Below are 18,408 nucleotides of genomic sequence, written 5' to 3' on the forward strand. Positions count from 1 at the left end.
AAAGTTAAAAAGAAAGAAAAAAAACATTAAAAAAGGAAAGACAACTCTGCAAGCCTCGGGAGGAGCACTGAGGGCTGTCGGGGTGTTGGTTTTCAGCCGATCCCCAAATCGCTGCTGCAGGGAGGGGAGACCCCCCCCTGTTCCCCCTCCAGCTGCCAAAACCACCCAAACAAGGCAAAAAGGGTCAAGGAACCCCTCAAACCCACCTTAGGCCGAGCTCTGTGGGTGTGGGACTCCCCAGCCTGACCCCCCTCGGGAAGACTTTGTCGCTTGGGTTTGGGTTAATTTGGGGATCTTTTGGTTTGTTTTTTTTTTTTTTTGGTTTTTTGTTTTCCCCCCGCCCCCAGGATCACTGTTGACTTTCTACCTGTGTGTGTATATATAACAACAATCACTTTCTAATTCCCTCTGGAATCGTTCGTCACGAGCAGCCGGAGCCCGTGGGGGGCTCGGTGGAGGGGTCGTCCCCCCCTACCCAGGGCCGTCCCCGCGGCTTTTATATATGAAGTCGGGATTTTACTTGATTTATTTTAATTATTTTTTGTTGGTTTTTAGTTGCCTCCATCGAACCTGTTTGATACCGGTGTGGGCTTCAGGATCTGCATAAAAAGTACCAAACGAGCCGCTGGCGGGTCCGTTCTTTCTCGCGTGCGCTCAGGGCAGGGGGATCTGGGGCACCCCCCGGCCTTTGGGGCTCCCCCCCCGGGTGCTGAGCCCCCCTCTCCCTGTGTGTCCCGTCCCAGCCCCCCCCGCCCTCTCGGTGGTTCCGTCCTGCCCGCGGCGCTCCCGCCCGGGCGGACGAGTCCATTGCGGCCTGCGCGGGGGGTGGTGGTGGGGGGGGAGAACTGGTGCCGGTGCCGCCCCCGGGGGTTGTCCCGGTTCCGGCGGAACGGGCGGAGCCTCGGCCATGTCCGCGCGTGCCGGGGCGCGGCTGCTGCTCGCGGGACCCCCGCGGCGACACCGGGTGCGCTCGGGAACCCCCCCCCCCCCCGCATCACCCCGGACCCCCCGCCCCGTGGGGACCCCCTGGGACCTCTTTCCTCCCTCACAACCCCCCCCCGGTCCCTGATCCCCCGGTGGCCACGTGACACCGGGGTGACCCCCCCCACCCCCCCCCCCCAAACACCACCCCCGGTGACCCCCCGATGTCCCCCCGTCCCCAGGTGTCCGGGCCGGACCCCGAGCGTCTCCGGCTCTTCCAGCGGCTGCGGGCGGCGGCGGCGGAGCGGCGGGACGGGCCCGGGGATGGGGATGGGGCGGGCGGTGGCACCGGGGGCGGCCGCCTCCCCCCGGGGACCCCCATCCGCATCGCGCTGCCCGGGGGGCACCGCCTGGACGGCCGAGCCCTGCAGACCACCCCGTTCCAGGTGGCCGCGCAGCTCGGGTACGGCCCGGGGTCCCCACAAGGGCTATGGGGTCCCCCAGGGTGTCCCCAGGGTGTCCTGACAAGGTTCCCGGGCCCCCTCGCGGTGCCCCCTCACGGTCCCCACACTGTCCTGACAAGGGTCCCGGGCCCCTCAGGGTGTCCCTGCAAGGTCCCCACAAGGTCTCCAGGGTCCACACTGTGTTCTCCGTGTCCCCGCGGTGTCCCTATGGTTCCCGCTGGGTTCCCACAATGTCCCCATGGTCTCCACAGTGTCCCCAGGATCCCCAGATTGACCCCTCATAAGGTTCATGGGGTCCCCACAATGTCCCCAGGATCCCCAGAGCATTCCCACAGTATCCCCTCAAGGCTCCCACAAGGCTTCTGGGGTTCCCACAGTGTCCCCATGATCCCCACAGTCTGTGGGGTCCCCACGATCCTCCCAGGGTGTCCACGGTGTCCCCACGGGTCCCTGGTGTCCCCTCAGGGGTGGCCTGGCAGAGGCAGCGCTGGTGGCCCGGGTGAACGGGGTCCTGCAGGACCTGGACCGGCCCCTGGAGCACGACAGTGACCTGGAGCTGCTCGACTTCTCCTCGCCGGAGGGGCGGGAGGTGAGTCGGGGGGGGAGGTTGGGGGGATCCCCGACCCACCCCGTGCTCCCCTCACAGCCTGTGTCCCCCCTGTGTGTCCCCCCCGTGTCCCTGTGTGCCCCCAGGCTTTCTGGCACTCCAGTGCCTGTGTCCTGGGGGCGGTGGCCGAGCAGTTTTTCGGGGGGACGCTCTGCAGTGCCCGGGCCACCGAGGACGGATTCTACTGCGACGTGCACATGGGGGACAGGTAGGGCGGGGGGGGACACGGTGCCAGGAGTCCCCGGGATGTCCCTGGGGTGTCCCCAGCCTGTCCCCTGCCCTGCAGGACGGTGCAGAGCACGGAGCTGCCGGCGCTGGAGGAGGCCTGTGCCGCGTTCGCCCGCGCCCGGCACCGCTTCGAGCGCCTCGAGGCCACGCGCCAGCAGCTGGCTGAGCTCCTCAAGGTGACAGCCCAGACTGTCCCCTCCCCATCCCAGGATGAGCTTGGGGACATTGGGATTCTCCTGGTTGGGGTTTTCGACCAGGGTGATGCTCGTGGGGACCAGTCTCGCCCCCCGTGGTGCCACCTGTGCCACCGTCACCGCCTTGGTCCTTTCCCCTCCAAGGGTGGTGTCACTTCCCCCTCGGTGTCACCCCCTGGAATGTCACCTGTGCCCCTGTCACCCCGTTGTTGTCCCCTCTCAGCACAACAGCTTCCAGCTGCAGCAGCTCGAGGAGGAGGTGACGTCCCCCACGGCCACAGTCTATAGGTGAGCAGGGGGGACACCGGGAGGGGCCGGGGGGTCCCCATGACTGTCCCTACGTCCGTCCATCTGTCCCACAGGTGTGGCCCCCTGCTCCAGCTCTGCCGTGGGCCCCTGCTCCGGCACACGGGGCTCATCGGAGCCCTGCGTGTCCTCACGGTGGGTGTCGGGGTGGGGAGGGGGGGACACCCCAGTGCCGGCCCCGCTGATGTCCCCCCACCGTGTTGGGGTGGGGGGTCCCTTTCTCCCGGCCCCCCTGACCCCCCCCCGTGCCCACAGAGTTCGGCTGCGCTGTGGGGGGGGTTGGGGGGCCGGTCCCTCCAGCGCGTGGCCGCCGTCGCCTTCCCCACCCCCGAGGCCCTGGAGCGCTGGGAGCGGGCCCAGGAGGAGGCGGCTCTGCGGGACCACCGGCGGATCGGGAGGGTGAGCCCCGGTGGTGGTGGGGGCCGGGGGGGTCGCTCACAGGGCCAGGAACCCCCTGGTAACACCCCCCCCCCACCCCTGCACACACAGGAGCAGGAGCTCTTCTTCTTCCACAAGTTCAGCCCCGGCAGCTGCTTCTTCCTGCCCCGCGGCGCCCACGTCTACAACGCCCTGGTGGAGTTTATCCGGGTGTGGGCCCCCCTCCAGCCCCCCCTGACCCCCATCATCTCCCCGTCCCCACATCACCCAGACCCCACTGCACCCCATCCCCATTGCACCTGGCACTGCTGTGCCCCCCTCCCCAGCACCCAGACCCTGCCTGTGCCCCCCACATCACCCAGACCCCACTGCCCCCCATCCCCTCCCACCCAGACCCTGCCTGTGCCCCCCACATCACCCAGACCCCACTGCCCCCCATCCCCTCCCACCCAGACCCTGCCTGTGCCCCCCACATCACCCAGACCCCACTGCCCCCCATCCCCTCCCACCCAAACCCACCCAGACCCCACAGCCCCCCTCTGCTCCCCATCCCTCACCCACAATTGCCCCCCAGTTCCCTGCTGTGCCCCTGTGGCTGCAGCCCCCCCGACCGATGCCGGGGGGCTGAGCTGACATTTCCCCTCCATCCCCCTCTGTCCCTGTCCCCGCAGAGCGAGTACCAGGCGAGGGGCTTCAGCGAGGTGGTGACCCCCAACCTGTTCAGCCCCCGGCTCTGGGAGCTCTCGGGGCACTGGCAGCACTACAGCCCCCACATCTTCTCCGTCCCCGCCGCCCCCGAGACCCTCTCCCTCAAACCCATGAACTGCCCGGCCCACTGGTGAGTGGGGGGGGCCCTGGGGCGCCCCAGGGTGGGTCCTGGGGGCTCTGCCCGTCTGTCTGTCCGTCCCCAGCCTGATGTTCGCCCACCGGCCGCGCTCCTGGCGGGAGCTGCCCCTGCGCCTGGCGGATTTCGGGGTCCTGCACCGCAACGAGCCCCCCGGGACCCTGACGGGGCTCACGCGGGTCCGGCGCTTCCAGCAGGACGATGCCCACATTTTCTGCACCCTGGAGCAGGTGGGTGTGTGTCCCCCCCGGCCCCTCCCTGACCCCTAAAATGCATCACATGCCCCCCCCCCCAACACCCCTTTCCCAGCTGGAGAGCGAGATCGATTCCTCCCTGGATTTCATCCGCACCGTCTACGCCGTCCTGGGCTTCTCCTTCCGCCTGGCCCTGGCAACGCGTCCCGAGGGGTTCCTGGGGGACCCCGACACTTGGGATCGCGCTGAGCAGGTGGGATGGTGCCCCCCCCGTGTCGTGTCCCCCCTGCACTGTCCCCTCCTGACCCCCCCCAATCCCTCCCTGCAGCAGCTGGAGCGGAGCCTGCGGAATTTCGGGCAGCCCTGGGAGCTGAGTCCGGGAGACGGCGCCTTTTATGGGCCCAAGGTGAGGGATTTTGGGGAGGGGGGGTCCCCAAAGGAGGCAGAGGGGATCCTTTGGGAACCTCCCACCCCTCTTATTCCCGACAGATCGATATCCGGATCCGGGATGCGCTGGGGAGGCACCATCAGTGTGGCACCATCCAGCTGGATTTCCAGATGCCGGAGAGATTCGAGCTGGAATATGCCAGGTATTGGAGTGGGGAGGGGGGGCAGGATTGGGCTGGGAGGGCAGAACTGGGGGTTTGGAGGGGGCAGGATTGGGCTGGGTTCAGGATTGAGGTTGGGGGGATCAGGGTTGGGCTTGGGGCGGGGGTCAGGGTTGGAGTGCAGGGATCAGGATTGGGGCTGGGGGAGCAGGGTTGGAGTTGAGAAGTGTCTGAATTGGGATGGAGGAGGAAGAACTGCGGATTTGGAGCGGATCAGGATTGGGAGGGGAGCAGGACTGGGGTTGAGGAGTGTCAGGATTGGGATAGGAAGGGGAGAATGGGGGATTAAGGGGGGTGGGGATTGGGGCCGGGGAGGGTCAGGATTTGGGTGGCGGGTCAGGACTGAGGCTGGATGGGGCAGAAATGGGGTGGGGGTGTGTCAGGATTGGGCTGGGGGTGGTGGTGGGGCCCCCCTGCCCCTCTGACCCCCTGTTCCCCCCAGCCCGAGCGGGGGTCCGGCGCGGCCGGTGCTGATCCATCGGGCCGTGCTGGGCTCCGTGGAGCGGATGGTGGCTGTGCTGGCCGAGAGCTGCGGGGGGAAATGGTGAGGGGGAGCCCCAAAATCACCTCCTGCCTCACCCCCCAACCCCTGGGACAGCCCCCAATCCCCGGGACAGCCCCCGACCCCTGGCACGCACTTAATCCTAAGGGCACCCCCAATCCCTGGGAGACCCCCGTCCTGGAGACACCCCCCCAGTCCTCAGGGCCCCCTCATGTTCAGCATCACCCCTGTCCCAGGGTGCCCCACTTGGGACAGGCATCCCCCGATTTTGGGGACACTCAATCCCCAGGACACCCCCCTAATCCCTGGGACATCCCGATCCTTGGGGCACCTCCATCCTGGGGGCACCTGTGCCCCCTGAGGACCCCCCCATGACCCCTGGTGCCCCCCAGGCCGCTCTGGCTGTCCCCACTGCAGGCCATGGTCATCCCACAGACCCCTGAGGTCGAGGATTATGCCCGGGAGGTGAGTGTGTGACCCCTCCATGCCCTCCTGGGACCCCTGGCATGTCTCCCCATCCCCCTGTAACCCCCCCAGTGTCTCCCCCATATCCTCCCATCCCATCCTTCCATGTCCCCCCACCCCTTGTTGCCCTCCCATGCCCCCCACACCCCCACTGATGCTGGGGGGGGCAGGTGCAGGCAGTGCTGAGGAGGGGGGGCCTCCTGGCCGACCTGGACGGGGACCCGGGGGCCACCCTGGCCCGCAAGATCCGCCGGGCCCAGCTCGCCCACTACAACTTCCAGCTGGGTAAGGGGGGGCATGCGGCCCACAGACCCCCGGGACCCCCCCCAGGACCCCTCCAGGGAGCCCCCCGGGACTGGCTGTGCTGAGTCACCCACCCCCCTCCACACCCTGGGTGCTGCTTGTGGGGGGAGGCGCTGGGACCCCCACCTTGGGAATTCCCTGGGATCCTTCTGGGAGACCTCCCTGAGATCCCAGCAGCTTCCTCTTCCTTTGGGAATTCACTGACACCCCCCTCCTTGGGACCCCCCCTGAAATCCTCTCGGGAACTCCCCAGGACCCCCTGAGACCCCCACCCCTTTTGGGCACCCCTGGGACTGTTCTAGGACCGGCCCCCCGAGATCCTCTCAGGAGCTCCACAAGACTGTTTTAGAGACCCCCCAGGACCCCCTGAGACTGTTCTAGGACCCCCCTGCCCCGAGACCCTCCTGAGCCCCTCTCCTCCTTTGGGATCCCCCTCTAGAGCCCCCCCCCCAAGGACTATTCTGGGCAACCCCCTCGGGACCCTCCTGAGCTCCCCCATCCCTTGGGACTCCCCCCCGGGCCCCCTGACCCCGCAGGGTGGTGGGTGCTGTGTGTGTGTTGGGGGGGGTGTGCAGGGTGAGGGGGGGTGTGTGCAGGGTGAGGGGGGGTGCGGAGCCCCCCGTGCCCCCCTCCCGACGGCGGTGCCCCGGCAGTGGTGGGTCGGCGGGAGCGGGAGCGCGGCACCGTCAGCGTCCGGACCCGGGACAACCGGCAGCTGGGGGAGCTGGAGCTGCCGCGGGTGCTGCGGCGGCTGCGGGAGCTGCGGGACGGCCGCGTCCCCGACGCCGAGCAGCGCTTCTGACCCCCCCAACCCCCGCCCCGGGGGTCCCCGGGACCCCCCCTCCCTACTCAATAAACCGCTGGAAAACGCGCTGGGTGTGGCGGGAGCGGGGAGGGAGGGGCGGGACACCGGGAGGATCCCCCGCACCCCAACACCTGAGTGCCCCCCACACCTGTACACCCGGGCTCCCCCACCGCAACACTTGGGGGGGGGGGTGTCCCCCTATCCCAGATTCCCAGGTTCCCACGTTCCCATTCCCGCATTCCCATTCCCGGGTGCGTTCTCCTCCCACCTTCCCGCACTTCTGGGTCCTTCCCGCCGGGATTTCCCCCCCGCCCACACATGGGGGAAAGTGGGGGGGTTGCGCAAACCCCGAGTCACGTCGCCGCAGACCCGGTTGGGCAATCGAGGAGGGGGACACGGGGCTGGCACCTGCTCGGGCGTTCGGGCTCAGCCCCAGGCAGGATTTGCCCCCCCCTCCGGGACCCCCCTGTCCTGGGGCGAAGGGAGGTGGCCAAGCCGTGACCCTCCGGCCCTGCTGCCCCGCACTGGGGTGTCCCCGGGGTTGGGGACACGAGCTGAGCCCCCCCTCCTCGGGGGTCCCTCCGTGGGTGGCCCCTGAGCCCCCCTTCCAGCGCCGGGGGTGACTCAGCGGGCGGTGGCCCCGAAACGGGGCAAAACCCACAAAAATGCGGTCCGACCACTTCCCCCTGCTGTGACGCCAGGGTCTGGGGGGGGGGGGGGGGGCTGGGGCCACCAGAGGGAGGGTCTGGGGCTACCAAGGTGGGGACAGGACCACCAGGGTGAGGACGGGACCACCAGGGCGGGGACAGGGTCCCCAGCCTGTCTGGGGTGGGGGTCACGACCCTGGCCCTGTCTGGGGGTGCGGGACATGGAGCAGCCCCCCGGCCCCTCCCGGGGTCCCCCCCCCCCGGCCCTGCCCCGACGTCAGGCCGTGACTCAGCCCGCAGGATGTGGCCCCGCGCCCGCCCCGGCCCTTCATAAGGCGGCGGAGCCGGCGGTAGCCCCACAGCGCCCGACGCCATGGCGGCCTTCGGCCTCCTCCTCCTCCTCAGCGCCGCCGGTGAGTCCCGCGGCCCCGAGCCACGGTCCCCCTGCACGGCTGGGCCCCCCCCCGACACCCTCATCCTCTTCCCGGACACCCCCGGCCCCTTCCCGCACACCTGGCTACCCTTCCCGAACTCCTGGATCCCTTCCCGAACTCCTGGATCCCTTCCCGGACACTTGGATCCCTTCCCCGGGCACCTGAGGTTCCCCACAGACACCTGGGGCCCCTTCCCGAAACTCCGGGTCTCTTTCCCGGACACCCGCGTCCCCTTTCCCGAGCTCCCGGGTCCCACCTGGGACACCTGAGTTCCTCCCCGGTATTTGGGACACCTCCCGGGTGTCCCACCCTCGCTCCTGGGCTCCCCGCCCCGGATGTGCCGGTCCCTGCCCACACACCTGGAGCCCTCCCGACTGCCCGGGGGTCCCTGTCCCAAACTCCTGCGGCCACTTCCCGACCTCCTGGCCCCCCTCCCCGGGATGGGGCTCCATTGGGCCCGCAGGTTTGGGAGGGTCTCTGCTCGTTGCCCCACGGGCGTGAGGATGGAGGGGGTGACCCCGCTGACCCCCTGTGTCCCCCACCGGTGACAGCGGCGGCCTCGGGGCCAGTCGAGCAGGTGCTACAGGAGAGCCTGGACCTGCAGCCCACCAACATCGGGCAAGGTGAGGGGACAGGCGGGGACAGACGGGGACAGACATGGGGGGACAGAGGGGACACCCAGGACAGGAGAGAGGGAGATGCTCACGGGTGGGGACGGGGAGGAAGGGGACAAGGTTGGGGGTGGAGGGACATGGGGACACGGGTGGGAGACCAGGGGGGACATGGGGTGGGAATGACTTGGGGACAGTGCGGGTTGGGGATGGGGTGGGGGGACACCACAATGTGAGACACGGACACTGGGACAGGGAACAAATGGGGAGAGGGGAGCACATGGGGACAAGTGTCACCTGGGGACAGCGCAGGGGGGACATCACCCGCCGTGTCCCCACCCTCCACCCCCCCTTTTTCAGTGCTGCAGCAGGAGGTGGACCCCGTTCTGCCCCCCAACATCCTGTTAGGGGGGGCCACGACCGTCTCGGGCCGCCCCCCGACCTGGGGCAGCGCCCTGGACGGGTTCCCCCCGGCCTGGCCCGTGGCCGCCGCCGTGACCCGGCACTGCCGCGACCCCCCCACGGTGCCCCCGCCCCCGATGTTGCCCCCCAACGCCTTCGCCCACCTGCACCGTCAGGCGGCCGCGCTGGCCGCGCTGCGGCCCCGCATGAGCGACTGCTGCCGGCAGCACAGCCCGCTGCCCTGCGCCCGCCGCGCCGTGAGTGCGGGACACGGGGGGACACGGGGGGACACCGCGGGGACAGGGGGACTCCGCGGGGACAGGGGTGACCACCGCGCGGAGGGGGGGACACTGCGGGGACGGGGGACATCGCTGGGAGGGGGGATGTAGAGACACTGCAGGGAGTGGGGACACCGCGGGGAGGGGGGATGTGGGGACACCGTGGGGCACGGGGACACTTGGAGGGGGGGACATGGGGGCACTGCAGGAAACACCGGGGCGGGGGGAACGTGGGGACAACGCGGGGAGGGGGCGCGGGGGGGACGCGGTGGAGGGAAGGACGCGGGGCCACCCCGGGGCCGGAGTGACCCCGAGGGGGCTCCGCAGTGGACGGACGTGCTGGACGGGTTCTGCACCGATGAGTTCGCGGTGAAGACGCGGCAGTTCCACTGCTGCCGCCGGCGCGGGGCCGCGCGGCGCCGCTGCTTCGCCCAGGAGACCCCGGCCCCCACCTGGGACCCCAACACCGCCTGGGAGCCCCACACCGCCTGGGACCTGCTCACCGAGCCCCCCTTCCCGCCCGGGGAGCCCACGGCCGCCAACTTGGGCAACATCTGCGGGCTGCGGGAGCTGCGCCCCGGCCCCCCCGCGCCCGACGCCCCCTCCGGGCCCCGCATCGAGCTGCGGGTCCGCCTGGAGCGAGAGTACGGGCGGTGCTGCCGCAACGAGAGCCTGAGCTGCGCCCACAGCGCCGTGAGTGCGGCACGGGGGGACACGGGGGGGACACGGGGGGACACGGGGAGACACGGGGGCGGGGAGGGTCCCGGAGTCAGAGGATGAGGGGCACTCGGGTGTCGAAGGACTGGGGGGATCCAGGAATCCGGGAAAGGGACACAAGTGACTGGCAAAGGGATCCAGGAGTCTGGGAAATGGACCCAGGTGTTTGGGGAGGGTCTCGGGTGTCGAAGGACTGGGGGGACCCAGGCATTTGGGAGGGGGAACCCAGGAGTCCCGGAAAGGGAACCAGGAGTCTGGGAGGGGGACCCAGGAATCCGGGAAAGGGACCCAGGAGTCTGGAAAAGGGACCCAGGTGTTTGGGCTGGCCCTCAGGTATCCGGGGAGGGGCCCCGTTTGTTTGGGAGGGCCCCCGCCATCCGGGGAGGAGCCCCGGGTGCCCCGGCAATGACCGAGGTGCCCGGAGCGCGACCCAGAGGCGGGGGAGGCACCCAGGTGTCTGCGGGGGTGACAAACCTCTCAGGGAGGGACCCAGACGGGGAGGGGTGGAGGCGTCCGGGAAACGACCCAGGGCTTGGAGGGGACTCAGGTGCCTGGGAGGGACCCAGAGGTCCGAGGGGGACCCCCTGACCCCCGTCTTTGCCCCGCAGTGGCTGAAGGGGATGAATCGGTTCTGCCGGGAGGAGTCGGCGGTGAAGACGAGGCACCACTGGTGCTGCCAGCGCAGGGGTCTCCGGGCCCGGGGCCGCTGCTTCGCCGCCGCCGCCCCCGTCCCCGCCTACGACCGGGAGCTGCACAACGTGAGCCTGGTCCGGCCCGGCCCCGGCCTGCTGCGCTCGCTCTGCGGCCCCACCCGCCTCCTCACGCAGAGGTAGGTGACCCCCAAAACACCCACAACCCCCCCTCCGGCACCCCACAATCCCTGATGCTGGAGGGGACCCGGGACTCCCCATCCCAGAGCGGACCCGGACATCGGGGGGGACCCTCCAGTGCTCAGGGACCCCTCTCAGGGGGGTTCCCAGGAGTCCACCCCCTCTCCCAGGCTCCCCCCCTTGAGGTGACCCCCCCCTCCCCGTGACACGCCCGTTCCGTGTCCGCAGGCGGCCCGTGCCGGAGCTTTTTGGGGCCATGACGGCGGCGTGTTGCCCCCTCGCCCCCGAGGAGCGCGGGGTCTGTGCCCGGGAGCAGGTGAGTGACCGAGGGGTGTGTGTGGGGGGGGGGGGGTGTCAGCGGCTCTGGGGGACCCCCACGGCCACCCTGACACCCCCCCCCCCGTTCCCCGCTGTCCCCAGCTGTCCCAGGCCATCGCCACGCTCTGTGCCACCCCCGAGGACGCCTGGCGGGACCCCGTGGGCTGCTGCTCGTGGGAGGAGCCCGAGCGGCGCCGCTGCTTCGACAACGCCTACCTGAGCCAGGTGACCCTGGGGGCCGCCGTGGCCCCCCCACCCCCCGGCCAGGACGAGTGAACCCCCCCCACCCCCGGCGTGAGTGGGGCAATAAAGATGCTGTGTTGTCACCTCTGAGCGTCCCCATTGTTTGGGTTTCGGGGGGGGGCCATTGTGTCATTGTTTTGGGTCGTCCCCCCACTGTGTCTCAGTGTCTCCACTGTTTTGGGGCCCCACCCCTGTGTGTGAGTGTCCCCATTGTTTTTTGGGGGCCCCCCCGTGCCCCCATTCCGGGGTGTGCCGGGGTGTGGGTGGGTGTTGGGGTGTTTGTGCTGTCAGGGTGTGTCGGGCCCGGTGTGATACCTGTGTTTGGTTTTGGGGTGTGCTGTGGCCACCTCCTCACCCACATGGGGTGCCCGTGGCCTCTTGTCCCCAGGGGGTCTCTTTCCCCCCCCCTAAAGCCCCTGGATTCTCGTGGCCCCACAGTGTCACTGTCACCTGTGTTCCCCTCATTGCCATGGTCCCAGGGGCTCCCCATGTCCCTACAGCCCCACATTGACCCCCAGCTGTGGCTGACAGTCCCCAGGGGAGGTGTTTGTGAGACCCTGATGGGGTTGGGGGACTCCTGTGGATTCATCCATCCATCCATCTGTCCTTCCACGTGTCCTTCCCCCAGGCCCAGATCCTCCGTCCGTCTGTCCATCCAAAAATTCCCCAGCAGCACCTTCTCTCCCAGTTCCGCCCCACCACGGGGGTCCTGCCCCCTTAGGAAAGGGAAGGACTTTTCCCATCCCTGTGACCCCTTCCCAGCACGGAGCAAACTGGTCCCAGCTTTTATTCCCAATTTTATTTGAAAAATAGTCGTATCATTCTCAGCAGCCTCCACTGGGATACAGGGTGGAGCCATAGGGATCTGTGCTCTCCGTTGGGAATATTCCACATCCACTGTTCCCCAGTATTCCTGGAGGCAGGGGCTGGCCTGGGACCCCTTTCCTGAAGCATCTCCGGATGGATTGGCCTTCATGGATCTGGCCAAGCACGATCCATGGGAAGGCAGAAGCCAGCACGGCAGAGAATTCCCAGGAAAACAGAGCTGGGGGGAGCTCATCCCTCCATTCCCTGCAGCCGGGCGAGGGGTTCCCTCCCCTTTCCCAGGGGAAATTTCTGGTGGAGTGGCAGAATTCCCCCCGGGAGCTCTGTCCTTCGGGAGGGAAGAGCCCGAGTTGGAAGGCCGGGAGGTGGGGAGGGAAGGGCCGGGGTGTCACATCTTGGGGAAGCTGGCCAGGTTGGCCACGCCGCAGGCGTTGTCCATGTTGCGGGCCAGGAGGACGTAGCCCTTGTTGCCCCATTCCTCGCCCCAGCTGGGGGGGTGGAAAAGCAGAGCCTGAGCCTCCGGAAGAGCAATTCCCGAGCCGGTGACCGGCCATCCCGCCATCCCACCCCCAGTGTACCTGTTCTTGATGATCCAGTGCTTGGTGCCCTTCTGTGCCCCATAGCCCACGGCCAGCACGGCGTGGTTGATGTTCTCCGCGTTGCAGTTCTCGTCGTAGTAAACCCCTGGGGACACGGGGCTGTCACCACCTCGGCTTCCCCGGGCAGCCCCGGCGCCCCAGCGTGCCCCCCAGCCCCTCACCCCGGCTGTAGAACTGGAAGGAGGGCAGGCTGGCGTCGATGCCCACGGAGATGGGGCCGACCCGGGCCACCGCCCTCTTCAAGGCCTTCTCGTTGCCGGGGGGGATCTCGCGGTAGCCGCGGCACTTGGCCGCCTTCCCGGTGGGGCTGTACATGCAGCTCTCGTCCTGCCGGGAAAGGGGGGGTGAGATGGGGGTGATGGGGGTGGAGGGAGGGAGGTGTGGGGCCCGTGTCCCCCCGCCCCGCCCCACCTGGCCGATGTAGGGGTAGGCGTCCTCGGAGTCGATGCCGCGGTTCTGCCGCACGTACTCGAAGGCGTTGGTCATGTACCCGCCGCCGCAGCCGTCATTGTTGGCCACGCAGTCCACCAGGTTCTGGGGGCTCAGGGACAGCAGTTTCCCCGTCTTCCTCTTCAGCTGCCCCTCCAGGGCGCCCACCGAGCTGAACGCCCAGCACGAGCCGCACTGGCCCTGCGGGGACACGGCGGGTGACACCGGGGTGACACCGGGGTCACACGGGGGTCACACCATGCTCTGGGCACCCCTGGCAGCGCCGGGCTCACCTGGTTCTTGACAGGGGTGACGTAGCCCTTCTTGCGCCAGTCCATGGCAGCCGGGGCTCTCTCGGTCCAGTCGGGGACAAAGAGAGTCTCGTTGTGACGTTGGTGGCCACGGGGTACCTTCAGCCCCGTCATCGTCCTCACCACCTCCTCGCTGGTCTGGGGAAGGAGCCCAGGGCAGGTGAGTCTGGGGGGAAGGGGGTGTGGGAGCACCCGTGGGTGCTCAGCCCCCCCATGCCCCCAGTGACACCCACCATGTCCCCAATGACACCCACCATGTCCCCAGTGACACCCAGTGACACCCACCATGTCCCCAGTGACACCCACCATGCCCTCAATGACACCCACCATGTCCCCAGTGACACCCACCATGTCCCCAGTGACACCCACCATGCCCTCAATGACACCCCCCATGCCCCCAGTGACACCCACCATGCCCCCAGTGACACCCACCATGTCCCCCAGGTGGTTCATGGCCAGCTCGAAGGTGTGGACGCCCAGCGTGTGCTCCAGGTTGTGGGTGTTGATGTACTTGAGGTTCTTCTCCCAGATCAGCCGCCGTGTCACCTCGTCTGCCTGTGCCACGGGACGAGATGGGGCTGGGCAGGGGGGTCCTGCCTGTGCCCCCCACCCTGGGGGCATCCTCTGGCACCAGGGACACCCTCCTGCCCCAGTGTCCCACCTTGGGGACACCCTCCTGTCCCAGTGTCCCACCCTGGGGACATCCTCCTGCCCCAGGGACACCCTCCTGCCCCAGTGTCCCACCCTGGGGACACCCTCCTGCCCCAGCTTCCCCCTCCTGCCCCAGTGTCCCACCTTGGGGACATCCTCCTGCCCCAGGGACACCCTCCTGCCCCAGTGTCCCACCTTGGGGACACCCTCCTGTCCCAGTGTCCCACCCTGGGGACATCCTCCTGCCCCAGGGACACCCTCCTGCCCCAGTGTCCCACCCTGGGGACATCCTGGGGGCCCCCAGCTGGCAGAGCCCCCCTCCCCAGGGGCCCTACCCTACCTGGCCGTTGTACTGCTTGCGGTGGGTTTTCTTCCACAGCTCCCACTGCGTGTCCAGTTCTGGCTCCGGGTGCAACTGGGCCAGGGCCACAGGGACCAGCAGGGCCAGCAGCCACCACATCCTGGGGACCAGCTGAGCACTGGGAATGGGGCAGACACTGAGCCAGGGGGCTGGGGGAGGGCAGGACTCTGTGCCCACTGTCATTTGGGACTAGGACCCCCCTGTACACCCTGCCTTAGGGCCACGGCCCCCTGCACACCCTGACTTGGGGCTGGGATCCTCTTCCCACCTTAGTTTGGGGCCCTGGGCCCCCCCTGCCACCCTAACTGGGGACTGGGCCCCTCTTCTCACCCTGCTTGGAGTCTGGAACACCCTGCCCACCCTAATTTGGGGCTGGAACCCCTATCCAGCCTGATTTGGGGCTGGGCCCCCCTGGCAAGCCTAGTTGGGGTCCAGGACACCCTTCCCAGCTTGATCTGGGGGTCTGAGACCCCCCGCCCACCCTGATAAGGGGCCAGGACCCCCCCGTGGCAGCGCTGGCCGGGCGCCGGCGTCACATGAGCCGGCCCAGCTGGTTCCCATTACAGCGTCCGTGTCTTTCCGGCAGCTCCGAACCGGGGAGAACCAAACTTTGGGGTGCAGGGGGAGCAGACGGGGGGGGTCCCAGCCCTCCTGCCCCTCCCTGGCTTCACCCATCGGCTCCCAGCACCCAGAGCCCTGTGGGGGAGCAGGGACAGGGACACCAGCCCGCAGCCCCCCCAGACGTGATGTTGCCTCGGTGTCCCCCTTTGTGCCTCTAAGGGTCCCACATGGGACCCTCTTCCCTCCCATTCCCACTGGGATCCGTTTCCCTGGGGAAAAAGCCTCCCACCGCCCCACTGGGTCTCCTGCCCAGCCCTGGGACCCCCTCCCTCCTCCCCCTCAGGGCTCTTACCCCAGCATGGAGCCGTCGGTGGGAGCACTGGGAGCACTGGGAGTGCCGGGCCGGGGCTGCTGCGCTTTTATCCCGCTGGATCGATTGAGGAAGTTCGGAGGCAGCCGGAAAATTTGGGCAGGCGTCGGGTCTGGATGGGGAGGGGGAGGGATCGAGGGGACGGGGAGAGGGGACGGGGGGGCTGCCCCGGCTTCACGTGATGCTGCAGGGACGGGCTGAGTCAGCCCCGGCGCGGGGCTGCTGCCGCTGGGTCCTGTCCTGGGGACACCCCTGTCCCAGCGACATCCCCGTCCCAGCGACATTCTCCTGCCCCCGGGACACCCTCCTGCCCCACTGTCCCACAGCGGGGACACCCTCCTGCCCCAGGGGTGTCCCACCCCACCACCCTCCCCCAGGACACCCTCCTGCCCCAAGGATCCCGGTCCCAGGGACATCCTCCTGCCCCAGGGATGTCCTCCTGCCCCCCCATCCCACCTTGGGGACACCTCCTGCCCCCCCATCCCACCTTGGGGACACCTCCTGCCCCAGGGGTGTCCCACCCCACCACCCTGCCCCAGGACACCCTCCTGCCCCAGGGGTGTCTCACCCCACCACCCTGCCCCAGGACACCCTCCTGCCCCAAGGATCTCAGTCCCAGGGGTGTCCTCCTGCCCCCCCATCCCTCCTGCCCTGGGGACACCTCCTGCCCTGGGGACACCTCCTCGACCCCGAGTCCTCCCCCCAGCTGGGCAGGACAGGGCACTGGTGCTCCTGGGGCCCCCCGATCCCCCCCAGCACCCTGGGGTGAGGGGGCTGAGCACCCACGGCCTCCAGGAGAGGCCGGACACGGCAGCTTGGGGGCATCGGGGGCATCCTGTGACAGCAGGAGCAGAGCACAGGAGCCCACCCCTGTCCCCAATGTCCCCAACCCAGGTAGGCCCCCCCCCGTGTGCCCAGTTTGGGGGTCCCAGGCTGGCCGCCGAGGGGGAAGGGGGGCCCAGACAGTGCTTTCTGCCCGGACCGTCCCCCCCCCATCACGCGGCTCCTGCGGGACAGGGTGGAAGATCCCGGTGGCACCAGTGCCCTGTGCCAGGCGTGGGGACATCGACATCATCATCATCATCACCGCTGTCACCGTCACTGTCACCCTCCGGGCACACCAGGCTGGGCCAGGGCAGAGCAGAGGGGATGGAGCAGCACCAACGGGGAAGGGGGTCAGGCTGGAGCCCCCCCAACACCCCCCCCCGTGTCACCCCCCTGCCCAGGGGGGTCCCCGAGAGAGGGGTCACCCCCCGTGTGACCCGGTCCGGGGGGGCTGAGTCAGCCCTGGGGCTCCAGCACGGAATCATCGCCCCGAGCACGAGGCCCTGACGTGGCCGTGTGTGACTGGGGGCACTGGGGGCACTGGGGGCACCGGGGGCACCGGGGGCAGGGCAAATGGGGGGAAGAAAGGGGGTTTGGGGGGGAAAAACGGGTGGAAGGGGGTTTAGGGGGGCAAATTGGGGGGGACAAACAGAGTTTGGGGGGCCAAACTTGGAGAGGGGACAGAGTTTGGGGGACAAACGGGGGGACATGGGTTTGGGGGGGTCAAACTGGGGGGACAAACAGAGTTTGGGGGGCCAAACTTGGAGAGGGGACAGGGTTTGGGGGACAAATGGGGGGACATGGGTTTGGGGGCGACAAATGGGGGGACATGGGTTTGGGGGGGCCAAACGGGGGGGATGGATGGGAGTTAAGGGGGACCAAAGCAGGGGGGGCACAGGGGTTGTAGGGGGGTCAAATTAAGGGGATGGGGATTTAGGGGGAGAAAGGAGGGGATGAGGATTTGGGGGGGGAAAATCCAGGGGAGTCAAATGGGGATTTGAGGGGACCAAAGCAGGGGGAGACAAACAGAGTTTGGGGGGCCAAACTTGGAGAGGGGACAGGGTTTGGGGGCCAAACGGGGAACAGGGGTTTTGGGGGCCACAGTCCTCTGAGGGGGGGACAGAGAGAGGCAGAAATGAGACAGAGCTTTGAAAAAGGGAAAACCAAAAATCTCTTGTTGTAAAAATCTCTGCTGCCCAGAATTCCCGGGGTGAGGAACTCAGGATTGGGACACATCCCAGGGGGGGTTTGGATCCTGCCCCCCCCCCCAAGTGATTGTTCAATAAAATCCCCCCCCAGGGACAAACAATGCAGTTCCCAAAGGGGAGTGAAGGGCCAAAGTTGTGTCCCACCCCTGTCCCTGTCCCCTGTCCCCCACCCTGCCAGCCCCTCCCACTCCTCATCCTCCTTCCCAAGGGATTTGGGTTGCTCCAGCTGGTTTTCTTCTCCCAGGAGTTGGAAAACCGGGGAGGGGGGGGTGTTTACACCCGAGTCATCGGGAAATGGGAATTTTCCTCCTCCTCCTCCTCTGACAGCTCAAGGGGGAGGGCCCAGGATGTGACTGGGGAGGAGGATCTTGCTGGGAGAAAAAAGTCCCTGGATCACAGGACAGGGGTGGGTCACAGGATGGCTCCAAGTGGGATGTTCCCACTTTTCCATAGAGAAATTTGGAATAAAAAACCCCCGAAAAACAAAACAAACAAACAAAAAAAAAACAAAAAAAATAAACCTAAAGCTTTCAAATCTTACTTTTCCAACAAAAGGAGAGGGAAAAGCAAAGCTTCCTGCTCCACTCACAGGAGGAATCTCTGGGCTGGTGACACAAAAAGGTTTCACACTTCCCTACGTGGATGTTATCCAGGAATCAGCTCTTGTGGGGGTGGAATCTCCCCCTTCCCTGCCCCAAACCAGCAGAGAGGGGACACTCACAACCACCCTGGGGGTCCCCAGAGCCCCCCTCCCAACATGCAGGGAAAAGGGAGAGACACCCACATTCCATTTAAAACAAAACCAGGCTTCCAGGAAAACTTGGGATTCTTCCCCTGCGCTGCTGTTTGTGCCAAGTTTCCTTCCAAGTCCAACTCAGCAATGAATTTTCCTGCTGGAATTGAAGCAAGAGGGAATCAAACTGTTCTTCCAGCCCCTGAGGAGAGCAGGATTGGCCACAAGTTGGTTTG

The 18,408-nt window shown here is 67.7% G+C and overlaps 3 protein-coding genes across 4 annotated transcripts; 2 read left to right on the plus strand and 1 right to left on the minus strand.

Moving 5' to 3' along the window:
• The first annotated feature begins 903 nt into the window (after window positions 1–903).
• On the plus strand, window positions 904–6,885 carry TARS2 (threonyl-tRNA synthetase 2, mitochondrial). Its single transcript, XM_051774001.1, has 18 exons — window positions 904–964; window positions 1,164–1,384; window positions 1,851–1,974; window positions 2,079–2,200; window positions 2,279–2,396; window positions 2,638–2,702; window positions 2,777–2,855; window positions 2,976–3,119; window positions 3,210–3,308; window positions 3,770–3,936; window positions 4,010–4,172; window positions 4,252–4,389; window positions 4,465–4,542; window positions 4,626–4,726; window positions 5,187–5,288; window positions 5,639–5,711; window positions 5,882–5,996; window positions 6,668–6,885. Exons 1-18 carry the CDS (start codon window positions 908–910, stop codon window positions 6,814–6,816), a joined length of 2,115 nt encoding a protein of 704 aa, XP_051629961.1. The 5' UTR covers window positions 904–907; the 3' UTR covers window positions 6,817–6,885.
• An 869-nt stretch (window positions 6,886–7,754) lies between these two features.
• Window positions 7,755–11,343, plus strand: ECM1 (extracellular matrix protein 1). Its single transcript, XM_051773995.1, has 7 exons — window positions 7,755–7,879; window positions 8,452–8,523; window positions 8,872–9,170; window positions 9,519–9,884; window positions 10,517–10,737; window positions 10,967–11,054; window positions 11,159–11,343. Exons 1-7 carry the CDS (start codon window positions 7,840–7,842, stop codon window positions 11,330–11,332), a joined length of 1,260 nt encoding a protein of 419 aa, XP_051629955.1. The 5' UTR covers window positions 7,755–7,839; the 3' UTR covers window positions 11,333–11,343.
• A 736-nt stretch (window positions 11,344–12,079) lies between these two features.
• CTSK (cathepsin K) lies at window positions 12,080–15,644 on the minus strand. 2 transcript variants are annotated; one of them, XM_051774027.1, is made up of 8 exons: window positions 15,389–15,635; window positions 14,455–14,593; window positions 13,896–14,018; window positions 13,446–13,601; window positions 13,135–13,353; window positions 12,885–13,050; window positions 12,703–12,808; window positions 12,080–12,612 (listed from the first exon to the last, which is right to left on the minus strand). In XM_051774027.1, exons 1-8 carry the CDS (start codon window positions 15,394–15,396, stop codon window positions 12,513–12,515), a joined length of 1,017 nt encoding a protein of 338 aa, XP_051629987.1. In that variant the 5' UTR covers window positions 15,397–15,635; the 3' UTR covers window positions 12,080–12,512. The 2 variants fall into 2 exon arrangements, with proteins under 2 accessions (XP_051629987.1, XP_051629986.1); XM_051774026.1 differs by having other exon boundaries at window positions 12,885–13,353; window positions 15,389–15,644.
• Between the last annotated feature and the right edge of the window lie 2,764 nt (window positions 15,645–18,408).

This window comes from Manacus candei, unplaced genomic scaffold (genome assembly GCF_025592945.1).
Source record: "Manacus candei isolate 608988 ecotype Guabito, Panama unplaced genomic scaffold, ASM2559294v1 h1tg000184l, whole genome shotgun sequence".
In the NCBI taxonomy this organism is placed as follows: domain Eukaryota; kingdom Metazoa; phylum Chordata; class Aves; order Passeriformes; family Pipridae; genus Manacus; species Manacus candei.